This window comes from Gobio gobio, assembly GCF_949357685.1.
Source record: "Gobio gobio genome assembly, chromosome: 17".
Lineage (NCBI taxonomy): Eukaryota > Metazoa > Chordata > Actinopteri > Cypriniformes > Gobionidae > Gobio > Gobio gobio.
In genome coordinates, this window is record NC_137110.1 from 14651090 (window position 1) to 14676637 (window position 25548).

The 25548-nt window shown below is 39.3% G+C and overlaps 3 protein-coding genes across 4 annotated transcripts in view; all 3 read left to right on the forward strand.

The window, feature by feature from the left end:
- The first annotated feature begins 12 nt into the window (after window positions 1-12).
- Window positions 13-5916, forward strand: sec61a1a (SEC61 translocon subunit alpha 1a). Its single transcript, XM_079840457.1, has 12 exons — window positions 13-179; window positions 1068-1135; window positions 1236-1301; window positions 1422-1500; window positions 2791-2922; window positions 3035-3144; window positions 3281-3434; window positions 3517-3677; window positions 3881-4078; window positions 4243-4434; window positions 4517-4593; window positions 4691-5916. Exons 1-12 carry the CDS (start codon window positions 173-175, stop codon window positions 4875-4877), a joined length of 1431 nt encoding a protein of 476 aa, XP_079696583.1. The 5' UTR covers window positions 13-172; the 3' UTR covers window positions 4878-5916.
- A 437-nt stretch (window positions 5917-6353) lies between these two features.
- Window positions 6354-25548, forward strand: part of chchd4b (coiled-coil-helix-coiled-coil-helix domain containing 4b) — a 616826-nt gene continuing 597631 nt past the window's right edge. Inside the window, exons 1-3 of one of the 2 annotated variants that reach the window (XR_013818277.1) lie at window positions 6354-6600; window positions 7166-7264; window positions 7403-8617. Coding sequence is in view for 1 of the 2 variants with exons in the window: in XM_079840498.1 (XP_079696624.1) it covers window positions 6579-6600; window positions 7166-7264; window positions 7403-7728 (447 nt within the window). In the remaining variant the exon portion in view is untranslated. Of the gene's footprint in view, window positions 6601-7165; window positions 7265-7402; window positions 9392-25548 lie in introns of those variants that run through there. The other variant, XM_079840498.1, reaches the window with a different exon arrangement.
- uroc1 (urocanate hydratase 1) lies at window positions 10641-25375 on the forward strand. The gene is made up of 20 exons (XM_079840441.1): window positions 10641-10724; window positions 10810-10940; window positions 12039-12169; window positions 12274-12367; window positions 12461-12520; window positions 14099-14227; window positions 14324-14385; window positions 14894-14960; window positions 15047-15190; window positions 15439-15527; window positions 15609-15671; window positions 15753-15932; window positions 16008-16105; window positions 17554-17626; window positions 17712-17901; window positions 22381-22479; window positions 22598-22697; window positions 23922-24003; window positions 24160-24259; window positions 24516-25375. Exons 2-20 carry the CDS (start codon window positions 10815-10817, stop codon window positions 24654-24656), a joined length of 2028 nt encoding a protein of 675 aa, XP_079696567.1. The 5' UTR covers window positions 10641-10724; window positions 10810-10814; the 3' UTR covers window positions 24657-25375.

Sequence of the window (25548 nt, forward strand, 5' to 3'; positions counted from 1 at the left end):
AGTAGAGTCTGTGTAGTGTTGACGTGTCTCTAACGCGCTCTCCTCCCTTCTGCTCTCTCGCTTCTGTCTTTCTCTCTCACCCGGGCGGCGAAGCGCACCGGCAGCGCTGGACTATCCGTTAACAGCTCACTGGGACTTCAGATAGTGACCGTGATTTCAGAGGACCGTCACCATGGGGAGTGAGTAGAGGGATTTGAAGCGTTTATCGTATGTTTAATAGAGTTAATTAATGCAATTCTGCTCTTATATCACACCGGAGTTCTGTTAGCATCATTAGCATGCTAGCCAGACCGCTTTCTTTGATTGGGACCTGAGAGATTGGTATCAGATTTGTTTACTTTTTATATTTATTTATACCTATATTATATTGCAAGCAAAATAATTTTCAATTCCTCTTTGTTTGGTTGTGAATCGTATGGGAATTAACATGTATATTGCCTTTTTAGTGATTGAATGACGGACAGCTAGTGTTAGCCTGTTAGCTATTTTCTTTACACCTCTGCATGGCTTTGTGTTACTACAAAATCGTAAAGAATACCTTCAGATATTTATTAAAAGATGTTTAACAACTAATCGGGATACCTTTTTTATTTAGATATTTTTTGAATTGCCAGTCCAGACATGGGGAAGCGGTCAGATATTACCTAGTCTAGTAAACATGGCATGATGGTTAATTGATTCTAATTGTGTTTAACTTGATAATTAATTGGCACTTCGTGAATACACATTACACGCCTTCAGAGAAATTGTGTTATTAGTTTTGGTCCCCTATGAGAGATGTACTTTAAGTATTACATTGTAAAATGTTTAGCCTGTCTGATGACGACGCTTTAGATTGGACGGCATCTCTGTACTGTTGTCCTAACACGGGCTTTGGGAAGTCTTTTCATCAGTTAAATGCTTCTAAACATTTCAACAATTTTCGCCTCATATTGAGGTGTTAAGATGTAATGTAGGAATATGGTTCAGTAGATGTTTTCTTAATTGCATTAAGTGAAATTGTAATTTCATTCTGTGGCACCAAATAAATGTTTTGTGTAACATTTCTCATGTTCTTCCATTTCTAGTTAAGTTCTTGGAGGTAATAAAACCCTTTTGTGCGGTTTTGCCGGAAATCCAGAAACCAGAAAGAAAGGTATATCATTGTACACAGCATATATCATGTGGAAATTGTTTTATTAGATTACACATGTGAAGACCTGCGTTTTAAACCCATACTTATGCTTGTCCATCAGATCCAGTTCAGAGAAAAGGTGCTATGGACTGCCATCACATTGTTCATCTTTCTGGTTTGCTGCCAGGTAAGTTTGATTTCTCAATGTAGGAAAAATGCACTTAAGCACTTGCTTTAGTGCTCCAGATATGTTCAGTGTAAAAAAGTTAAGAGCTCATGTAATGTACTGTTTTTCTCCATCTCTCAGATCCCGCTGTTCGGGATCATGTCTTCAGACTCAGCAGATCCATTCTACTGGATGAGAGTCATCTTGGCCTCCAACAGAGGTAAGTCTGTTTCTGTACAAGATTATGATTTTATGGTAGTTTGCAGTGTTCCATTCGCAGCTGCTATTATTGCTCTGCACTACCACATAATAATCATGTTGTTTTTTTTGGACATTAATACTTAGCAATTATTTAGCAAGGATGCATTAATTGATCAAACGTGTCAGTGAAGATTTTTGCAATGTCACAAAAGATTTATATTTAAAATAAATGCTATATAATTAATCAAACAATGCTGAAAAAGCAAAAAATCAGTTTTGAAAATTGATAATAAGAAATGTTTCTTGAGCAGCAAAACAGCATTAGCCCCATTTCCACCGAAAGTACCCGGAACAATTTGTACCAGGATTTTTCCCCCAGACCTGCTACTGTCTGTGTTTCCACTGTGGTCTAAAGTACCGTGAAGATTAGGCAAATTAGTCCAAAGACGTGGGACTGCGCGCGGCTGTTCCTCTCAGTCACCGACGGACAGTAGCCTAATAATTTTTGCGATACTGTCTGCAACAATAACAAGTATGGAGGAGATGCAAGCAGCGCTGCTTTTGCTAAATATGTATTTGTTTACTATAGAGGTAATTAACAAAACGGCGGAAAAGAGACGAGCACTGAAACTAAAGCATATTCTGAAAGCTTAAATTTAAAATTAGATTTAAAATAAGGCAACGAAAGTTATTATCAGCCATTACAGACATTGACCGTGCGAAGGCTGAGACAACGCGCGCCATCGGACAGAAAGAGCAAGACTGATATTTACTGAACGCAGAATGAACCTCGCAAAAGACTTTTAAAAATGCCGGTTGAAATAAAATGCTGCGTGAACTCAACCAATCAGCATGTTCAGCGCCCAAGTCCCACCCCCTAAAGTTCCTGAACTTTGAAAAAGTACTACCTCGCGAGCAGGGCCGTTTGGAGGGGGAAATATTTACCCGGAACTTCATTTAGACCCTGGTTTCTGCGGTTGAAACACACCGAGTATCACCCCTAGTTCCTGGGGAAAGTTCCTGTGCTGGAAACATGGCTTTAGAATTATTACTGAAAACTGGAGTAATGATGCTGAAAATGTAGCTTTGCCATCACAGAAAATAGAAGCATAGGAGAATTCTTTCAAAATCATTTAAAATGTTATTGAGCATAAACTAACTGTAGTGTAACTTTTTAAGCTTGAGTAAAAGCAGTAACTATAAATGACCTATAATTTGTGAATAGAATGGATGTTTTGTTGGTTCTGTGGTGTTCTCATGATGTCAGGTATTGGAGGTTGTTTATTTTATTAATAATCATATATTTCAGGTACTCTGATGGAGTTGGGTATCTCTCCCATTGTGACCTCTGGTCTGATCATGCAGCTGCTGGCTGGAGCTAAAATCATCGAGGTTGGAGACACGCCTAAAGACAGAGCACTCTTCAATGGAGCTCAGAAATGTATGTTTTATTATTATTAGTGTTTTGCATTTAAAAGGAGTTAAATATTGAGTTATGCACTACAGTTGTTGTCATTATGGTGTTAATGACGATTATTTTTAATTTTTTTCAGTGTTTGGTATGATCATCACCATTGGCCAGGCTATTGTGTACGTCATGACTGGAATGTATGGAGACCCTTCAGAGATGGGTGCTGGCATCTGTCTGCTGATCATCATTCAGGTAACAAACCATGCTCAAATACACACAAAATAGTATGTATTTCATGTCGTATGGAGAGGCTTATCTTTGGCCATTGATTTATGTGATTTGTGATTAGAGTAAGAGACTTGATTACATCTGTGTACTCTTTCTGTAGTTGTTTGTGGCCGGTCTGATCGTGTTGCTGCTGGATGAATTACTGCAGAAAGGTTACGGTTTGGGCTCTGGTATCTCGCTCTTCATTGCCACAAACATCTGTGAGACGATCGTATGGAAGGCATTCAGCCCAACCACAGTCAACACAGGCAGAGGTATGAGTTCAGGACAAGGCGTCTTGATTTAAAGCGTTCTTATTTCTTTGATGTTGACTGAATTTAATTTGTTCATATTCAGGTACTGAGTTTGAGGGAGCCATTATTGCTTTGTTCCACCTGTTGGCCACTCGTACTGATAAAGTACGGGCTCTGAGAGAGGCCTTCTACAGACAGAACCTGCCTAACCTCATGAACCTCATTGCAACAGTCTTCGTCTTTGCTGTTGTCATATACTTCCAGGTTAGTTTTTTGTTTCGTTTCAAATATACATATGTAAAGACTTTTATTTAATAATGAAGTGAGTTTGCATTTAATTGCAGCAGTTCCATTTCAGTTCCACACCCTCAGAATCAACTACTTGATAAATATAATAAAAAGATATGTATGTACAAATAAAAGTTTTGTTTGTTCATAATTTCATTGATTGAACTTGTTTTGTACAGGGCTTCAGAGTCGACCTGCCCATCAAGTCTGCACGTTACCGTGGCCAGTACAACACTTATCCCATCAAGCTGTTTTACACCTCCAATATTCCCATCATCCTGCAGTCTGCTCTGGTTTCTAACCTTTACGTCATCTCTCAGATGCTCTCCACCCGCTTCAGCGGGAACTTCCTGGTCAACCTCCTGGGAACTTGGTCTGTAAGTGTCACCGATATTTTTGTGTTTTTGGTAGTGTACCATGTATTGCACTTGACACTATATTTAAATTGTAAATCCAGAGTATGCTATAGGATACAGTCCAAAACTAAATTAGATATAGAAGAGAGAACCTTTCTAATAGCATATCCATTTTTTTGTTGTAGGATGCTACATCAGGTGGTCCAGCTCGTGCCTACCCTGTAGGCGGTCTGTGTTACTATCTGTCTCCTCCGGAGTCGTTTGGTTCTGTGCTTGATGACCCAGTCCATGCAGTGATCTACATTGTATTCATGCTGGGATCCTGTGCCTTCTTTTCTAAGACCTGGATTGAAGTTTCTGGATCATCTGCCAAAGATGTGAGTCACTAGCTCTAGTTCATTAATTAACACTGCATTTTTTTTTTTTTATATGAAGTTGTAATGGGAGTTTGTGTTTTAGGTGGCCAAGCAGCTGAAAGAACAGCAGATGGTAATGAGGGGACACAGAGAGACCTCCATGGTTCATGAACTCAACAGGTGAGGCTCAAAACACACTTGCTCTTTAAGCGTAGCATGTCAATTCTTGATTCTCAGGACCTTCATTAACCTCACACTTTCTCTTTCTGTCATTCAGGTACATCCCCACAGCAGCTGCATTTGGTGGACTGTGTATTGGAGGCCTTTCAGTAATGGCTGATTTTCTGGGTGCCATTGGTTCTGGAACAGGAATCCTATTGGCTGTTACCATCATCTATCAGTACTTTGAGATATTTGTTAAGGAACAGAGTGAAGTTGGCAGCATGGGAGCGCTACTCTTCTAAACAAGGACACTTACAAATCACACGCATACTTGCTGACACCTTATAAAACACTTTTATTATTTTTATGAATGTTGTCATTTTTTTTATTTTGGTGTGATTTGAGCATTCAAAATGGTCTGTCACGAGTGCTGTCTTGGGAGGACGTGTTCTTAGCCACTAGTTCAGGCTGAGTTTGTTCTCCTATTTGTCAGAAGTGGCAAAGCGTTTCTAAAATTCAGTGATGAAGCTGAACTTCAGTCATGTGACAGTAAAGATGGACTCTGTGAGCTCTGACTAGGAATATTCAAGAATTTTCCCTTCTCCTCAGTCTGTCCTTCCTCCGTCTCCATGTATCACTAAATCCCTTCATTCACCCTTTTCTTTATTTCCTGTCTGAACCTAGTTATGCCTGGTAAAAGGATTTTCCAGAAAGTATTGCTTAATGTTGGGTGAGTGATTTTACTCGACGCTGCCAATTTTGTCTCCACACACAAACTTCTGTTGCGTCTCAGTTTGTCAGTCTTCTCAATCTTATATGTGAAGCTAACGGGCATTTTTTTTGTCCATAATAGCTATCGTTTAGTGTAAGGCTCACTATAACTCCTCACACCATATTTAATCATACAAATTGTGATGTTTGGTTTTAGCTTGAGACCTGAGAATCAAACGGGTGCTTTGTTTCCAGTCAGCAGAATAGCTTGTCAATTCTAAACAAGGCAGCATTACAACTGAGGAAATGCAATACACAGTAGTAGTGTGGTGTTTTTTGTTTGTTTTGTGTGTGTTGTTGTATGCATTTTACGCTGGAATCCTTTTGTACAGAATACATCAGTGAGCGCTTCCTTGGCAGACAGGACTGGTTACACTTAAGTCTGTTTACTTTAAAAGTTAAGCCCTTTTTACGGTATCGTTGGGTGTCTGTATATATGACATTTAATGCAGTGCGCAACAATGTAAAATAAGACACTTTTTCTTTTCTGACTGTACAAAGATATGTTCCGAACAAATATATTCAGCTGAGGCTGATCATTCTCAATAAAAACTCATTTTTGGGAGATAAGATTTGTTTCATTTGTGACCATGAGAATGGCTTGACCTTTAATGATTATTAAACATGGCTCAGATTCTTTCTTCTGGCATTTGACATTACACAATTTAATTAATGCAGGTTCTTGTAAAAATGTAAAAGTACCTCAGAAGCCCCCCCGGATTTTGTTAGCTATATTTAACTGAAAGAGAAATGCCATATTTTAGGAAACTCGAGAATAAAGTTTCCTTTTCTGAAATTAGATCAAGAGCTGATGGGATGTTCAGAGTTTGAGTTAAAAAGGACTTAGTTTCCTAGGTTCCCTTTAAGTTTCACAACAATTATAATAAAATACTTTTTAAAAACGCACACTCAAAAGAGTGGGTTTATTCTTTTTTTGCAGGCATTCTGAGAGGCAAATATGTGGGGCCCTCGTCTACTCTTTATGACGTCATGCCATTTGATTTGGCGACCTGGGTGGGTTGAAAGGTTGAAAGCGACATGTGGGAAAGATTTGACAGGAGGACGGACAGCTCAAAGTCCCTTTCAAGTCTTTAGAATAACTAGCGGTTCATCGTTTCTGGTGAACCGGGCAAATTGGTACCGCAATATATTGATAACAAAGGGCCGTAAAATCAGCACAAGTACCGCATTATTTCTGCTAAATTTCCGTTACAATTTATATGTAAAAAGAAATGACTGCAATCAACGGAGAAGGTAATACAGAGTAAATTCCTGATATGTGTGTTTTTTCTGTTGTCTGTTTAGTCATTGAGTTTTAGTAATCAAACTTGAATCTAGCCATAAGACGAGAGCGATAGCGATGACCTCTTAATGGAGTGAAGAATTTGACATGCGATTATTTTATCTTCACCTCACTGATGCCACACTAAAATACGTTTTATTATTCTTTTATTATTGTTATGTATAGTATTTTATTTGAATAATCAAGTGTTGTACTCCGTCAATATAACAAAAAAAAATGACGAATAGATAAACTAAAATATTTTCTAGAAAGGCATCTATTCTAGGAAAAGCATCTCACAACACATTGTTCACACCAAAATAAATCTATCATTAATGTTTTTAGACAGAAAGAACGTTAATATTACACAGTGTAACTTACATGTATGAAAATTTTGTGTGATGGGGAAGTGATCATGTCTTGTGTACATCTGAATGTTGACTTTGGAAGAAAACATTTTTCCCTTCTTTTTAAACATATATTATGTATTATTTATTTACTAACTAACTATTAATTGTCTTTATTAACTCTTTACAGGGAAGGACCAAGTCATATTTGTTACCAAGGAAGAACATGAAATTCCTAGCACTGTGAGACTAGTTGAGGAGGATGCAAATGAAGACAATGAAGAAAAAGGTGTGTGAGAAAACAGGAAGAAACTTAGTTAATATGCAAAATATATTCGATAGAAAGAAATACTTCCTTCTTGAGATTCAGTTTAAAACTGTACAACTTTGTAACTTTAAATCTATCTCACTATCTCTGTGAATTCAGGTCTCATCTTGGCGAGTGGTGAGATAAATTGGGATTGTCCGTGTTTAGGGGGGATGGCAAGTGGAGTATGCGGAGAGCAGTTTAAGACAGCATTCACCTGCTTCCACTTAAGTCAAGAAGAGGTGAAGGGCTCGGACTGTCTGGAGCCTTTCAGAAGCATGCAGGAGTGTTTTCGTCAACATCCTGAACAGTTCCCTCAGGAAGATGATCTTCAAACTGCAAATCCTGAACCAGACTCAGAGCAAAACTATTCCCCTTCTATCTCTGACTTCAGCACAAGTGAAGAGTCTGACCCTCTGCCTTCACAGTTGCCCATAGCTTCTTAAAACTGTAGAGCAACCAAACTCCATCTCATATTCCACATATTATTTTTATTAAAATATATTTATATCTTTTTTTAAGATGAGACATTAAAAGCAGAGATGTATAGTAACGAAGTAGAACTACTTCACTACTGTACTTAAGTACTAAAAGGCAGTATCTGTACTTTACTAGAGTACACTTTTACTTCAGTACATATTTTCGATGAGTTTAATACTTTTACTCCGATATTTTTTTTATGTGCTGCATCGTTACTCGTTACAATTATGAAAATGTTACGAATCATTCCATTCCAAACCCACATTACCGCGCATGAGAGAGAGAGAGAGAGAGAGCGCGCGAGAGAGAGAGAGAGAGACAGAGCGCGAGAGAGAGAGTGCGAGAGAGCCCCGCGAGCGCGCATTCACTGTCTTTAAAACAACACGAGCGTCTTGCGCTCAAATTGCTCTCTATTTGTTTACATAGTTAATGTGCACTGTGAAGTAATACAAACAACGAACAGCTGTATTTTTATTAACTAAGATTAACAAATACAGTAACAAATGTATTGATCATGGTTAGTTCATGTTAGTTATTAGTCTAATACATTAACTAATGTAATGTTAACAAATCAAACCATATTGTAAAGTGTAACAAACAAATCATTTACTCAGAACACCTCTTGAAATGAGAATATAAGTGTGCTTACCCCATTTTCTTTAGTAAGAGTGGTTATAGTAAGATTTAATTTTAAAGGGGTCATAGAATGACATTTTTGTACAAGTTAATATGATTCTTTAGTGTCTAAATGAAAAGTTTGTAATATACTTTAATTAAAAATTCTCATTAGTATTGTAAGAAAACACTAATTTTACCTGGTCAAAACCAGCTCAGTTTTCAGCAAGTCATTTCAGTGTATGTGACTTTAAATGATAATGAGCTCTGCTCACCCCGCCCCCTCTGCTCTGTGGGGCGTTTGGTTCGGCCCTACACAACACCACAACACACGTGGAGTGTTGCCTTGACAACATTTGAGGGTATATTTTCGAGAAATAATGGCAACGCGAGTCTCTGAGGACACATCTAAGCAACCTTATCATTTTGAACCGGAGTCGGACCAGGAACAGATGACGAACCCATCGAAGTTCGAACAGGACGTTTCTGAATGGTTGGTTATTCCCTTCTAAAACAAAACTCAGCAGTCACTGGGTCTTCAGCGGTTCGGATTTAGGAACATCAAAATGACTGCTGTGTTCGTTATTACACCCAACAACACAACACCACAATCGCTTAGACGCCATTCTGCTCCAGAGTATCAACAATGGCGGACTGATGACAGCTCGCTCAGGGCGGGTCTGTGTTGAAACGCTGCTGTCAATCAACAATCGTAGGAGGGGCGTACACCGTGTAACGTCACACGATCAGACGGCTCGATTTGAGACAGGGGAAAATATATAAGGAAATTAAAAAAAAACACTGGATGTATTTTTATCATTATAGGATGGTTGTGTACAGGCACTGCCAACACACATTTCCGTATGATCAACTTGTAAAAGTGCATGTACCATTCTATGACCCCTTTAACTACAGTATTTTCAGGTTATATGACAATATGTAGAAAAATTACCCACCAACATTGTGATTGTCCTTAGCTTAATCATTTGAAATAATAAAAACAATATGATGTTCAAACTTTTGACTACTTTCTTTAATAACTACATAACACAATACTTGTACTTTTACTTTCAGTACTTGAGTAGTACATTTTAAAATAAACTACTTGCAATACTTAAGTACAAAAAATGTTGAATACTTTAGTACTTCTACTTAAGTGTGGTGCTTAAAGAGCACTTCAACTTCTACTCAAGTCACTTTTTTGATAAGGAACTTGTACTTTTACTCAAGGATGTGTCTCTAGTACTTTATACATCTCTGATTAAAAGGGAGACAAGGGCAATGTTTACATAAATGTAGAAAGTAACATTACACAGACAATATATTTTTCTCAAAATGTTTTATGATCAGGTTAAACGATATCCTGCTATTTAAAAAAAAAAAAAGGGAGAGGTCCAGAAAAATAAAGCATGTAAAGGATGCTTTGAAAAACTTTTTTGTGTGTTCTGGGAGATATCATCCTCATATTTATAAACCAATCATGGTTTGAATTCTGTGTTCTTTTTCTTTTAATTTTGTATTTAAATTTTTCTGTTCCAATAAACATCTTAATCCAAGTGTAACTTTGTTACATATTGACACGTATTACGTGTGATAGTGTGTGATTTTAAATCTTCTGAGACAGTGTGTCAAACATGGTGGTTTGTGTGTAAATTGTGAAATCAAATTTTGATTAAAGCATTTTTATATTTTGGCCATTAAAGAATATGTTACTGTGCTTCTTTAGTCAAATGGTATCAAAGTAATATAAAGTTAATAAATCAACATTCATAGTGGGTCCAAAAGTTTGAGATTACATGAAAATATGGGACTCAACACATAATGCCTAATATCTTTTGTGTTCCACAAGAGTAAGGAGAGCCATACAGGTTTTGAATGACATGAGGGTGAGTAAATGATGGCAGAATTGTCTTTTTTTTGGGTGAACTAAACCTTAAAGGGTTCTAGCAAATTCTGCCAGGCAAGTCTCCACTGACATTTGAATATGTAAAAAAAAAAAAAGGAATGAACAAGAATGAAGCTTCTGAAATTATATATTTTGACAGCCTTCGTTGAACATGGTGGAAGAAATGGCTTAAATCAATCATCCAAGGTCAGTAAAATGAAATTCGTCATGTTTCTGATGGTTTGTTTTTATGTTTTTTGGGAGAGTGCCACATCATGTCTGGCTTGTTCAATGATTACATGAAAGAGATATCCGAAGTTTCTTATTGGATAGTACTAGATAGAAAACCAAGTAAACTGACCAATGGAGTGATGGGGAGGAGGTTAGAGGGTCATCAGGGCAGTGTTCATATGAACCTCTGTAATTCTCCCTAAAAATTTCAGACTAATCCAGTGAGAACGTGTAAGTATAAGCCTCAGCTCACAGAGATATCTTTTAAATGTATTTCTGCTGTTTTCATTTCTTTATATCTCCTCTCTGAATACAGGAGCGATGTCCAGTCTAAAGGAGATCTGTACGGGACTGCCTCTCGATCCTCTTCCCCCAAACCGTGGGAGAGACCCCAATGTACCTCATGCACCTGTCCGAACTCCAAACCTCAACCCAGCAGAAGAACGGGTGGGTCAACACATCTCTCACACCTATGCTCGGTTATTTGGTGATTCCTTGTAAAGGAAAATGTATAATAAATAAAAAAATAGTATAATTTCTGCTTTCTTGCATACAGTGAAAGTAGATGGGGACCAAAAATCATAAAGCATCATAAATGTAAAGTGCATATGACTTTATATTTCAAGTCTTCAGAAGCCATGTGATAACTTTGTGTTGGGAACAGACTTAGATTTAAGTTGTTATTCAGTGAAAATCCTGCGTTAACAGCTTTGTTCTTGATAAAATTATATTTTTAACAAATTATTGAATTACTGACAAATCACATAGCAGATTTTTAGTTGTGCACTTAGAAGCACGGCTGTTTACAACCTCCCCAAAATGTATTAAAAATATGATGTTGTAATATACAGTATAAGTTTGGGGTCAGTAAGATTTTATTTTTTAAGAAAATAAATGAATACTTTTATTCAGTAAGCACATTAAATTGATCAAAAGTGACAGTAAAGACTTTTACATTGTTAAAATAATCTATATAATTCAAGAAAGAATTCAGAAAACATTTTACAGTGAACAATATTAAGCTATTTAACTGTTTTCAACATAATAAGAAATGTTTTTGAGCACCAAATTAGCATATTAAAATGATTTCTAATTACAGGAATAAATTAAATTTTACAATATATTAAAATAGAAAAAAAAGTTATTTTAATTTGTGACAATATTTCGCAATGTTACCGTTTTCACTGTATTTTAAATGAAATAAATTCAGCCTGGGTGAGCAAAAGAGACTTGGCGACCCAGAACTTTTGAAATGTTGATGAATTTAAACAAATTAAGATGTTTTAAATGCTTTAAGTCCACTCAGTGGTCAGCAACGTTCACAAATCTTTCCACACTGTGAGTCCTGTCAATCATTAAAGATAAGAGTCTGAATTTTGAACAGAGAAAGGGAAGAATGTTCAGTACAAGAGGGGGTGAGGGACAGAGACCAAAACATTTAGTAAATTGATTGCATCATGATCACTCATTCTCTCTCTTCAGTTAATCTTTACTGGACCTGTTCTGGGTCTCTGTCATAGTGTCTCTCTGTCTCTGTCTCTCTAGCTGGCTTTGAGGAATGCTTTGAGATACTTTCCTCCTAATCTGCATGGGACTCTGGCTTCAGAGTTTGCGCAGGAGCTCAGGCAGTACGGACACATATACATGTACCGCTTCTGTCCTGCACTGCGGATGAGGTACAACATAAGCAATTGCACAGCATATTTAGACAACCGTATTCATTCGGTATGTCTTGACTATGGCAGTTCACACCACATCCATGACTACTTGTGTGTTATAGAGCCTATCCTATTGATCAGTACCCATGCAGAACAAGACAAGCTGCTTCCATCATGCTTATGATTATGAACAATCTGGACCCCTCTGTAGCACAGGTACATTTTCACATTTTGTATGATGTTTTGATGTAATATATAATAGTCAAGAAAATGCTTAATTGTATTAAGCTCTCATTGTAATACTCTCAGTTCCCTCAAGAGCTTGTAACATATGGAGGAAACGGGCAGGTGTTCAGCAACTGGGCGCAGGTAAAGTGTGAGATTTGTATATACATTTATATATTACTTTTATATTACAGTTATAACATTTTGTGTTATATTAAAATATATCAAATGGAGGTAATTGTTATTATTTAAGTGGATGTAACATTTGTTCTTGTACTTATCCATCCACAAGGATGTGACGAGTGATGTCACGTCTCCGTTTCTCCTGTTTATGCAGGACTTTTAATCTGTCCTCATGTCCCATGTAGCACATTATACGTTATACACTCGTAACACATTATAGTTGATATGTAGTAAATACTTTTAGTTTCTTTATAACCCCTTAACTGTTCCATTGATTTTTTATGCGTTCTCCTGTAGCAAATTAATAAATTTCTGTCCAAATTTCACTCCTATCACAAAACAGTCACCAAATATGGGACGTTGAGACCTTTCTGGCGATATATGTTTTGTCAAGATTAGAAAAGGTTTTGGTTTAGTAGTTAAAATGAGTTTTGTAATATGAAACATGACACTGCCCACTACGGGAGGAGCCCCTATTTAGACTACTGTTTCCATGGTAACGCAATGTCCAATTTCAAAACATTTTTTACAGGATGTACTTTGAATTCGTAAGCTTTTGAATTAGCCTATACCTAATTTATGATGATTACTAAAATATGTGATATGAGGATAAGGCGATAAAAAAGAGCGCCAAGCGTCCTGCTAGTGGGACGTTGACACTTAAAGGATTAGTTCACCCAAAAATGAAAATTCTGTCATTGATTACTTACCCTCATGACACCCGTAAGACCTCCGTTCATCTTCGGAACACAAATTAAGATATTTTAGTTGAAATCTGATGGCTCAGAAAGGCCTCCATTGGCACAATGCACTTTACACTCTCAAGACCCATAAAAGGTACTAAAGACGTCGTTACAAAGTCCATCTCACTACAGTGGTTCTACAATAACTTTATAAAGCGACAAGAATAGTTTTTGTGAGCAAAAAAAACCTAAATAACGACTTATATAGTGATGACCGATTTCAAAACAATGCATCATGAAGCTTTGAAGCGTTATGAATCAGTGAGTCGATTCAGCGGTTTGGATCACGAAAGTCACGTGATTTCAGCAGTTTGGCGGTTTGACACGCGATCCGAATCATGATTCGATTCGCTGATTCATAATGCTCCGAAGCTTCATGATGCCGTGTTTTGAAATCGGTCATCACTATATAAGTCGTTATTTAGGGTTTTTTTGCGCACAAAAACTATTCTTGTCGCTTTATAAAGTTATTGTAGAACCACTGTAGTGAGATGGACTTTGTAACGACGTCTTTAGTACCTTTTATGGGTCTAAGAGTGAACAGTGCATTGTGCCAATGGAGGCCTTTCTGAGCCATCGGATTTCAACTAAAATATCTTCATTTGTGTTCTGAAGATGAACGGAGGTCTTACGGGTGTCGAACGACATGAGGGTAAGTAATTAATGACAGAATTTTCATTTTTGGGTGAACTAACTCTTTAAGGGGTTAAACAGAGAAAACCAAGTTAAAGTGTTGGGCTCAGAAATTAAATTGGCCTTTTATGTCCACTGTGTTTGTGTGTGTTTGTATACGTAGTTCTGGCTAGCATTTCACTATCTGAGCACCATGACTGAAGAGCAGACCCTTGTGATGTACAGTGGTCATCCATTAGGCCTCTTTCCAAGCCTCCCCTCTTCTCCACGATGTGTTATCACGAATGGCATGGTAAGATACACACAGGCCATTCTGAATTGAATATGGGATATAAGTAAGGGAAGGGAAATAACCGTTTCCTCTATTTTTCTTCTTGTGTGGTTTCAGGTTATTCCAAACTATTCTTCCAGAGAGGAATATGAGAAGATGTTTGCTATGGGAATTACCATGTGAGATTTCACCAATACCTAATAACAATTTAACTAGGCTCTTTTAGAAAATGTGCATATGTACATTACCATTCAAAAGTTTGGGCCAGTAAGATTTTTTGAAAGAAGTCTTTTATGCTCACCAAGACTACATTTATTTGATCAAAAATACAGTAAAACAGCAATAAATATTTGTTTTCTATTTAATGCATATTTATTCTTGTGATGGCCAAGCTGAATTTTCAGCATCATTACTCCAGTCTTCAGTGTCACATGATCCTACAGAAATCATTCTAATATGATGATTTGGTGCTCAGGAAACATTTCTAATTATTATCAGAGTTGAAAACAGTTGTGCTGCTTAATATTTTTTGTGGAACCCATGATAGTTTTTTAAGGGATCATTTGTTGAATAAATTAAAAAATATATATTACCAATACTTTTAAGTGGTTGTGTAAATTTGATGAATGTGGTTGTGATTTTATTTAAATAATACTTTATTTAAATAAACTCTGTGTGTATGATCAGGTATGGACAGATGACAGCTGGAAGTTACTGTTACATTGGCCCTCAGGGCATCGTTCATGGCACCATGGTAAGAAGAACAAACAGAACTAATAAAAATGTGCTGTCCAAAACTTTCAAAAATGATCTAAAAGAATATCCCCTCTGCCTATTTAGTTGACAGTGCTCAATGCAGGTCGGAGATACTTGGGCTCAGGTGACCTAAGCGGTCGTGTGTATGTGACATCTGGTCTGGGTGGCATGAGCGGAGCACAAGCAAAGGCAGCGGTCATTGCTGGCTGTGTTGGGGTCATCGCCGAGGTTAGATGATGGTTGACATTTATTTTAAAGAACTCAATGGACCAAAATGTGAACCCAGTTGTTTTTGCATTCACACTTTTCCTAGCCATAGAAGTGGGCACAGGTCTCATTTAGGTCCACGTTAGTTGTAATAAATTACAAAACAAAAAATCTTCACATTTAAGTTGAAATTGCAAACCACCCTCAAACCCCTGAAACGATCCATGTGTATAAAGCCCTAAGTACACTATCATAACTGGCCTCTGCAGATTGATGAAGCTCCCCTAAAGAAAAGGCATGAGCAAGGCTGGCTGATGGAGGTCACTAGTGATTTGAGCCACTGCATCCAACGCATCAGGTACAGTATGCAAGAAAACATATACAGAAACACATTGAGACATACAAACAGATCTTAAACTTCTAATACTTCATCTTATAGGGAGGCCAGAAAAGCAAAAGTGGCCTTGAGTTTAGGCTACCATGGCAACATTGTGGATCTCTGGCAAGTTGTGTACTTCATATTCTATTTGCTATTGTTTGCAAGTATTTTTTTTTTGTAAATTATAAGTGCAATATGTTTCAGGGAGTACCTCTACCAGGAGTATAAGAAGACAGGAGAGTTGTTGGTTGATTTGGGTTCTGATCAGACATCACTTCACAATCCATTCAGTGGAGGATATTACCCAGTGCAACTCACCATCAAACAAGCCAATCAGCTCATGAACACTGACCCACAGCGCTTCAAAAACCTAGTACACGAGAGGTACACACAAAATACAGCTATCTTAATGCCACAAAGTCATTTAAAACTACATACGCTTAAAACTCCCTTGTGCAGTCTTTGCAGGCAGGTGGAGGCCATCAATAAATTGTCAGATGCAGGGATGTTCTTCTGGGACTACGGCAACGCTTTTCTCTTAGAGGCCCAGAGAGCAGGCAAGTAAAGAGTCATTATCACAAAATACAGCATGACATGGTGATCAGGTATTACCCTGACAGGGTTTATTTTGCGATAAAATCATCAGACTGTACATTATCCAAATTCTTACCAAATAAATAAATGAATGAGCAACAAATAATGAATTATTTTATTCAGTGAAAAGAAAGAGTCCACACCAAGTGATTAGAGAGATGTGAAACTAAAGTACCGGTTAAAAGTTTGGGAATTTTTTTTTTAAAAGAAGTCTCTTATGCTCGTCAAGCCTGCATTTATTTGATCAAAATACAGGGAAAAAAACTGTAATATTGTGAAATATTATTCCAATTTATGAGTGAAATTTCATTAGCCATTATTCAAGTCTTCAGTGTCACATGATCCTTCAGAAATCATTCTAATATGCTGATTTGATACTCAGTTATTATCAATGTCGGACACAATTGTGCTGCTTAATATTCTTTTGTAACCTGTGATACTTTTTTCAGGATTCATTGATGAATAAAAAGTTAAAAAGAACAATATAAATCTTTTCTAACAATATAAATCTTTTTACTATCAATTGTTTTTAATCAATTGAACACATCTTTTCTGAATAAAAGTATTACATTCTTTCAAAAAAAGAAAGAAAAAAATGACTGACCCCAAACCTTTGAACGGTAGTGTATATTGTTACAAAAAATTTATATTTTAAGTTATATGTTGTTCTTTTTTAACTTTTTATCCATCAAATAATCCCGGAAAAAGTATTACAGGTTATAAAAATATTATAATATTAATATTATTATAAAAAATCTATACAGCACAACTGTTTCCAACATTGATAATAAATATTAGAATGATTTCTGATGGATCATGTGACACTGAAGACTGGAATAATGGGTGATGAAAATTCAGCTTTGCATCACAAAAATAAATTATATTTTAAAGTATATGAAAATAGAAAACCATTATTTTAAATTGTAATAATATTTCACAATATTACTGTTTTTTTCAGCATTTTTGATCAAATAAATGCAGCTTTGGTGAGCATAACGGACTTCTTTCAAAAACATAAAAAAAGTAGTTTCCAAACTTTTGACCGATACTGTATATCTATGTAGCAAAAGGAAAAAGAACGATTAAAATGTAATTGTCATAATGCAAAGATATTTCGCAAACAAAAAAAATGTCAAGATTAGCCAGTCGAAATCAAGTTTTCCAGACTGAGTATAGTGCGACTAACATCAAAGTATACATATATTTTAAGGTGTACTTGTTACAGTGCTATTAAACATTACTGAGTAATATTAATTCACTACATGTGCTTATTAGTTGCGTGTAATTATGCATACTTTATAGTTATTACCATAGTAACTACATGTAACGTAACAAGGACACTGTAAAATAAAGTGTTACCAAGTGTTCTTATGACAAATAAATGTGAATTGAATTGAATTGTCTCTTCAAGGTGCGGAGGTAGAGAAGAAAGGGGGAGGGGCTACTGAGTTTAAATATCCCTCATATGTCCAACACATAATGGGGTAAGTGACCATCTGCAAGCCAACACACATATACTGTAAGTACACTCACTCACACACTAGTTTTAATCTTTGCCCCTTTTTGTAGGGATATTTTTTCACTGGGTTTTGGGCCATTTCGTTGGGTCTGTACCTCTGGTGACCCTGCTGACCTGGCTGAGACTGATGCAATCGCCTCTACTGTACTAGAACAGATAAGTTCCACAGTAACTGAACGTGTCCGACAGCAATACAGTGACAACATCCGCTGGATCCGTGAAGCTGGGAAACATAAGATGGTATGGCTCACACTCTCACAGTGTTACGGAGGGACTGAGATGAGAGGCGTGCGGATCCATATGCAAAGCTTTTATTAAAGATGTGTCAATAACAGACAGGGCTCAAACCAAGGCAAACAGGCATGATATGGACAAGACAAAGAGCATTCCAGGGACAGGCAAGGGTCATCAACCAGATAACTTCATCCAGGGGACAAGGCAAGAGGATAATCTGACTTCCAGGCTAAGGTCCAGGCGAGAGGCAAACAGTATCCAAACAGGGCAAGACAAATAGAGATAATCAAAGGCGAGCAAGAGTCCAGGGCAGGCAGAGAGCAGGCAGAACACAGGAAACCAGGCTAGGATCAAAACACAGAGTAAGACTAGAACAGACTAAGAACACGGTTGGCTCCGTAAAGAAGCTATCAGCTAAACAGCAACATGTGCTAACAATACTCTGCAATCAGTGAGCTTGTGCATCAGTGTTTTATAGTCCTTGTGATTGAATACAGGTGTGGAACTAATTAGGAGCAATGAAACCTGGGAAATGTAGTCCAGGGTAACATGTAACTGTGTGCAGTGAAAAAGTCTTAATGGTGACCTCTGGTGGTGGGTAGATGGAAACGGCAGGCATAGGATATGTTACAGAACCCCCCTCCAAGGAGCGGCTTCCAGACGCGAAACAGAACAGGAGAAGGGACGGAGGGCCAGGACCATGTGGTGGGAGTAAGACTGAAGACAGAGTCAGATCAGGAAGCCAAGGCGGAGTAGGTTGAGCAAGAGGCCAGGACGAAGCAGGCTGGACAGACGACCAGGGCCAGGACGAAGCGGGCTGGACAGGTGACCATAGCAGAACAAGCTGGGTTGAAGACCACCAGAGTATGCAAGTGAACCACCACGGTGGCCCAGATGGATAAGGGACCCATGGTAAAGACTGAAACCTAAGGAAAACTGAGACATAAAACACAGACAATGTATCCACGGCCCCAAGGACCGAGACAGGAAATGCAATGAGTTCAATCAGAATCTCTTTGGGAGTGACTGGATGAACGGAGAGTTCAAAATCGGGTTTATGAATGGAAACTAGGCAGATAGGTGGTTCAAAATCAGACTTGATGGGGAAAACAGAATGGGGAAACAATTCAGAATCACAAGCATTGATTGAAACTAGACCGGCTGACAAATCACACATTGGATCATTGAAGGAAATTGGACTTGCAGAAAATTCAGAGACAGATTCATTATAGGCAGATATTTCGAAATGGAGTGTGTTGATAGGAACTGAATAACTAGACTGCTCAAAACTAAAAACATTGACTGAAACTGGCAAGACAGATAGTTCAAAATCAGACACATTTGAGAGAACTGGATGGGTAGACAGTTCATAATTAGACTCATGGGTAGGAACAGGATAGTCAGATAAGACATTTGTGGAATCTTCGGTTATGACAAAGCTACTGGAACCGACAGGAAACTCCTGTACCATTTCTAGGGTTGTGACAGGACTAGCAGGACAGAAAAACGGTTCATTTAGGACCTCTGTGGTCAGTTCATGAAGGTACAATAATTCATTGACTGTCTGCTTGGCTGGTTCAGAACAGGATGACAGTTCATAGATGGCCTTTGTGGCCGGGTCAAGACAGGTTGACAGTTCATAAACAGCCTCTGAAGCGGTTTCAGGACAGGACAACAAGGGTTCAGAAATGGTCTCCATGGCTGGTCTAGGACATGACAAGAGTTCATAGTCGGCCTCCAGAGCTGGTTCACAACAGAATGAAAGTTCAGAGACAGCCTCTGCGGGTGGGTCGATACAGGACAAAATTTCACAAACGGCCTCCGTTGCCAATTCAAAACAAGACGAGAATTCATTGCTATACGTCACCACTGCGCCAGGAGCTGAAGCGAATACCATCTCATAAGATTCTGCAGCATCTGCCGCCACCTCTGGATATTCAGCAGTGGTATACGAAGCCCAGATACACCATAAAGCGATCCCCATCATGGGGAGCGCTGCCGACAGGGGAATAAGTTCAGGAGCAGGAGGGCTAGAATGAATCGGTTCGGGGATCCCAGCGGTGCGTACTGATGCCAGCGGTGGATCCTCCACGCTGGATGCCAACCTTTGACGCATAACGGTTTCCCCTGACAGATCAGATGAGGGTTCTGAGGTGGCAGACCTGCCGTGAGGAGGCTCTGGAAGGTCTGCGGAGACGACACGAGACTCTGGAAGGTCTGCTGAGACGACACGAGACTCTGGAAGGTCTGCTGAGACGACACGAGACTCTGGAAGGTCTGCTGAGACGACACGAGACTCTGGAAGGTCTGCTGAGACGACACGAGACTCTGGAAGGTCTGCTGAGACGACACGAGACTCTGGAAGGTCTGCTGAGACGACACGAGACTCTGGAAGGTCTGCTGAGACGACACGAGACTCTGGAAGGTCTGCTGAGACGACACGAGACTCTGGAAGGTCTGCTGAGACGACACGAGACTCTGGAAGGTCTGCTGAGACGACACGAGACTCTGGAAGGTCTGCTGAGACGACACGAGACTCTGGAAGGTCTGCTGAGACGACACGAGACTCTGGAAGGTCTGCTGAGACGACACGAGACTCTGGAAGGTCTGCTGAGACGACACGAGACTCTGGAAGGTCTGCTGAGACGACACGAGACTCTGGAAGGTCTGCTGAGACGACACGAGACTCTGGAAGGTCTGCTGAGACGACACGAGACTCTGGAAGGTCTGCTGAGACGACACGAGACTCTGGAAGGTCTGCTGAGACGACACGAGACTCTGGAAGGTCTGCTGAGACGACACGAGACTCTGGAAGGTCTGCTGAGACGACACGAGACTCTGGAAGGTCTGCTGAGACGACACGAGACTCTGGAAGGTCTGCTGAGACGACACGAGACTCTGGAAGGTCTGCTGAGACGACACGAGACTCTGGAAGGTCTGCTGAGACGACACGAGACTCTGGAAGGTCTGCTGAGACGACACGAGACTCTGGAAGGTCTGCTGAGACGACACGAGACTCTGGAAGGTCTGCTGAGACGACACGAGACTCTGGAAGGTCTGCTGAGACGACACGAGACTCTGGAAGGTCTGCTGAGACGACACGAGACTCTGGAAGGTCTGCTGAGACGACACGAGACTCTGGAAGGTCTGCTGAGACGACACGAGACTCTGGAAGGTCTGCTGAGACGTGAGGAGGCTCTGCGACCCCCACAGTGAAAAAAGAGCCAGTTATCAGTAGAGCATAATCCAGAAAATGACTGAGCGATGTACGAGGACCCTCATGGATTAATCGAGACTTTAAGGGTGGATTTATGCCTTCACAGAAGAAGTCAATGAGAACACAATCAGGCAGATCAGAAAAATATGCTAAATCCAAATACTCCTGAATATATACCTCTAGCGGTCGCATACCCTGTTCTAGGGCCAATAACTGTCTTGCAAGGTTCATACCTGACCAGTGTTCTTTAGAGAAGTCGCTGGATCCTCGGGTGGCAGAGTATTCTGTTACGGAGGGACTGAGATGAGAGGCGTGCGGATCCATATGCAAAGCTTTTATTAAAGATGTGTCAATAACAGACAGGGCTCAAACCAAGGCAAACAGGCATGATATGGACAAGACAAAGAGCATTCCAGGGACAGGCAAGGGTCATCAACCAGATAACTTCATCCAGGGGACAAGGCAAGAGGATAATCTGACTTCCAGGCTAAGGTCCAGGCGAGAGGCAAACAGTATCCAAACAGGGCAAGACAAATAGAGATAATCAAAGGCGAGCAAGAGTCCAGGGCAGGCAGAGAGCAGGCAGAACACAGGAAACCAGGCTAGGATCAAAACACAGAGTAAGACTAGAACAGACTAAGAACACGGTTGGCTCCGTAAAGAAGCTATCAGCTAAACAGCAACATGTGCTAACAATACTCTGCAATCAGTGAGCTTGTGCATCAGTGTTTTATAGTCCTTGTGATTGAATACAGGTGTGGAACTAATTAGGAGCAATGAAACCTGGGAAATGTAGTCCAGGGTAACATGTAACTGTGTGCAGTGAAAAAGTCTTAATGGTGACCTCTGGTGGTGGGTAGATGGAAACGGCAGGCATAGGATATGTTACACACAGACACCCACTTATGTAAAGTTTACAACTCACATCACATAGTCACATTCATTTATTTACCCTTCTATTTTGAACTTATACTGACAGCTAGTGGTGTGGATGCAGCATGACACAAAAGCAAAAATGTACTAATGCCATTGTGGAAATATGCTATTCAGCCAAAATTCATAATAGGTGGGTTATACAGCATGTATTATTCAACTGGCCATGTGATCTCAACATGTCGGCCACCATGAAGCAGGGTTATTATAGTAAACTAGAACCTTAAAATACCAGTGCCATGAGGTGACCTACTACTATTATGATTTTAAACATATGTTTTAAAAATACTAAGTGCTAAATGTGTGTTCAGTTATCTGGTCTCTTTTGTGTTTAGGTTGTGGGTTCACAGGCCCGTATTCTCTATTCAGACCAGAGAGGAAGAGTAGCCATTGCCTTGGCAATAAACCAAGCCATTGCTAAGGGCAAAGTCTCGGTAAAGCTATTTGTGCATACTAAGTGTGCAATGCATACTACTGAACTAATTGAACTATGGTTCATTAATACACACTTTGCAACATACCAGTGCAACTGTCTCTCCCCCCCCCCCTCAGGCTCCAGTAGTCATCAGTAGAGACCACCATGATGTCAGTGGGACAGACAGCCCCTTCAGGGAGACCTCTAATGTTTATGATGGCTCTGCCTTCTGCGCAGGTACACAAGACACATCTAATTATACAAGTGAACTCATACTCCATATACTAGCTATACTAAGTAAGGGATACATGTACATGCACTATATTTCCAAAAGTTTTGGGACGCCTGCCTTTACATGCACAGGAACTTTAATGAAATCCCATTCTTAATCCATAGGGTTTAATATGGAGTTGGCCCACTCTTTGCAGCTATAACAGCTTCAACTCTTCTGGGAAGGCTTTCCACAAGGTTTAGGAGTGTGTTTATGGGATTTTTTGACCATTCTTCTAAAAGCGCATTTGTGAGGTCAGGCACTGATTTTGGATGAGAAGGCCTGACTCGCAGTCTCCGCTCTAATTCGCACACCAAACTCGCTCATCCATGTCTTTATGGACCTTGCTTTGTGCACTGGTGCGCACAGTCATGTTGGAACAGGAAGGGGCCGTCCCCAAACTGTTCCCACAAAGTTGGGAGCATGAAATTGTCCAAAATGTCTTGGTATGCTGAAGAATTAAGAGTTCCTTTCACCGGAACTAAGGGGCTAATACCAACCCCTGAAAACAACCCCACACCATATTCTCCCCTCCACCAAACTATACACTTGGCACAATGCAGTAAGGCAGGAAGTACCGTTCTCCTGGGAACTGCCAAACCCAGACCCGTCCATCGGATTGCTAGACAGAGAAGCGTGATTCGTCACTCCAGAGAACACGTCTCCACTGCTCTTGAGTCCACGAAGCTCTATATGCACTGTTCTTGAGCTAATCTGAAAGTCACATAAAGTTTGGAGGTCTGTAGCTATTGACTCTGCAGAAAGTTGGCGACTTCTGCGCACTGTGTGCCTCAGCATGCACTGACCCCGCTCTGTGATTTTACGTGGCCTACCACTCCGTGGGTGAGTTGCTGTTGTTCCCAACTGCTTCCAGTATGTTAAACAGTTGATACTTTTTTTTGCACGATCAACTGCTAACCCTAACCCTAATTTAGGGTTAACCTATCACTGTACCACGCTTGAATTCACTGAGCTCCTGAGAGTGACCCATTCTTTCACAAATGTTTGAAGCAGTCTGTATGCCTAAGTGCTTGATTTCATACACCTGGGGCCACAAAGTGATTGGAACACCTGAATTAGATAATTTGGAAGGGTGTCCCAATACTTTTGGTAATATAGTGTATGTACAGTCATATTGACAGACTTACGTTTTCTAGAGAGCCTATTTAATAGATTTATGTCTATTATAGACATGGCAGTGCAGAATTTTGTTGGTGATGCATTCCGTGGTGCCACATGGGTTGCTTTGCATAATGGAGGCGGAGTTGGATGGTAAGGAGATATCTGATTATTTATGAAAATGTATGCTATTTTGTATTATTGATTGGGCGAAAAAAAAAAGGTTTTTGGAAGAAAAATTCTATTATTAGTCATCATTAAGGCTTTAATTATTGACTTTATTTAGATTTTTATTGATTTTATTTTTAGGGGAGAAGTGATAAATGGTGGTTTTGGATTGTTTCTGGATGGTTCTGAAGAGGCAGAGCAGAGAGCTAGACTAATGTTGAACTGGGATGTCTCTAATGGGGTGAGTATCTTAATGTGTGTGTGTGTGTGTGTGTGTGTGTGTGTGTGTGTGTGTGTGTGTGTGTGTGTGTGTGTGTGTGTGTGTGTGTGTGTGTGTGTGTGTGTGTGTGTGTGTGTGTGTGTGTGTGTGTGTGTGTGTGTGTGTGTGTGTGTGTGTGTGTGTGTGTGTGTGTGTGTCTGTCTGTCTGTGTTAATATATATAAATACTTACATACTGATTATACTGTTATATATAATACTGATGTGTATGTCACTAGGTGGCACGGAGATGCTGGTCAGGCAACACTAATGCTTATGAGACGATTCAACGTACCATGGAGGATCAGGGCCAGCTGAGAGTCACAATGCCCAACCCAGTACAGGAAGAACAAATTCTGGACCATGCACTGCAGGAATAGACTAAACTCTACATTGAAATTATGCAATAATGTGCAACAGAATGGTTTTGCGCTTTCATCTTGTCTTACCAGAAAGAAAGAAAAATCAGTTCACAAGTACTGTTCTATTCACTCAGGAAAAACGGACAATGGAATGGTTATATAGACTGTAATATTCAAATTCTACAGTCAAATACAGCAAGGTCAAGATTACCCTGAACTATTCCATTACAGATACTTTTGTATCTTAAGTCATAAATGAAAGCAATCGAAAGCCATAATTGTTTGGTATTGAAAATGTATTTCAGTTATTTGATTTAAATTAAGTATTTGAGGTGCCTGATGTGTATTTTATATGGTTATAAAAGAATAAGCTCCCATAAATCACAAGGGGCCAAATTTTATAAGTACATTTTGGCACTATTGCAATAGCTAGTACATGTCAAATGGTATTGTGGTAGTATGCTACAAACAGTAAAATTATTAAATTCAGATGCAAAACTGACCAATTTTCTCTTGTGTATTAGTATCAAATATAATTTAATTAAACTAAAAGATGCTTCAGTAAAGTCTTTTTGACTGTCTCTTGAGTCAAAAAGAAAAGGTTTGACCTTTGAGTAAGAAGAATGGTTGTCTTGGATACAAATGCAAACATGCCACCTATAGACTTTAGTTAGGCTACTTCTCAGCTACATGTAGGCTACAGAAATCAGTGGTGAATAAAAATCATGGCATGTTACAATTTAGCTTCCTCTTTATTTTAATAGCTTTGGGATTTTTTACACACTGCCAAAACTCAAATAATGGCCCTGGGGACGGAGTGCTTACTGGGTGATCCGACGCTGGAAGAGGAATTCAGGCGGTTAAAAAAACGTGATTTGACAGAGAATTACCTATTTCAAATAGCATGCGG

Coding starts and splice junctions, on each gene's coding strand:
- sec61a1a (XM_079840457.1), top strand. Junction 1,136..1,235: donor TCCAGAAACCAGAAAGAAAG/GTATATCATTGT, acceptor CTTGTCCATCAG/ATCCAGTTCAGAGAAAAGGT. Junction 4,079..4,242: donor ACCTCCTGGGAACTTGGTCT/GTAAGTGTCACC, acceptor TTTTTGTTGTAG/GATGCTACATCAGGTGGTCC.
- uroc1 (XM_079840441.1), top strand. CDS start 10,815: ATGTCCAGTCTAAAGGAGATCTGTACGGGACTGCCTCTCGATCCTCTT. Junction 12,368..12,460: donor TGGACCCCTCTGTAGCACAG/GTACATTTTCAC, acceptor TAATACTCTCAG/TTCCCTCAAGAGCTTGTAAC. Junction 14,228..14,323: donor GTGTTATCACGAATGGCATG/GTAAGATACACA, acceptor GTGTGGTTTCAG/GTTATTCCAAACTATTCTTC.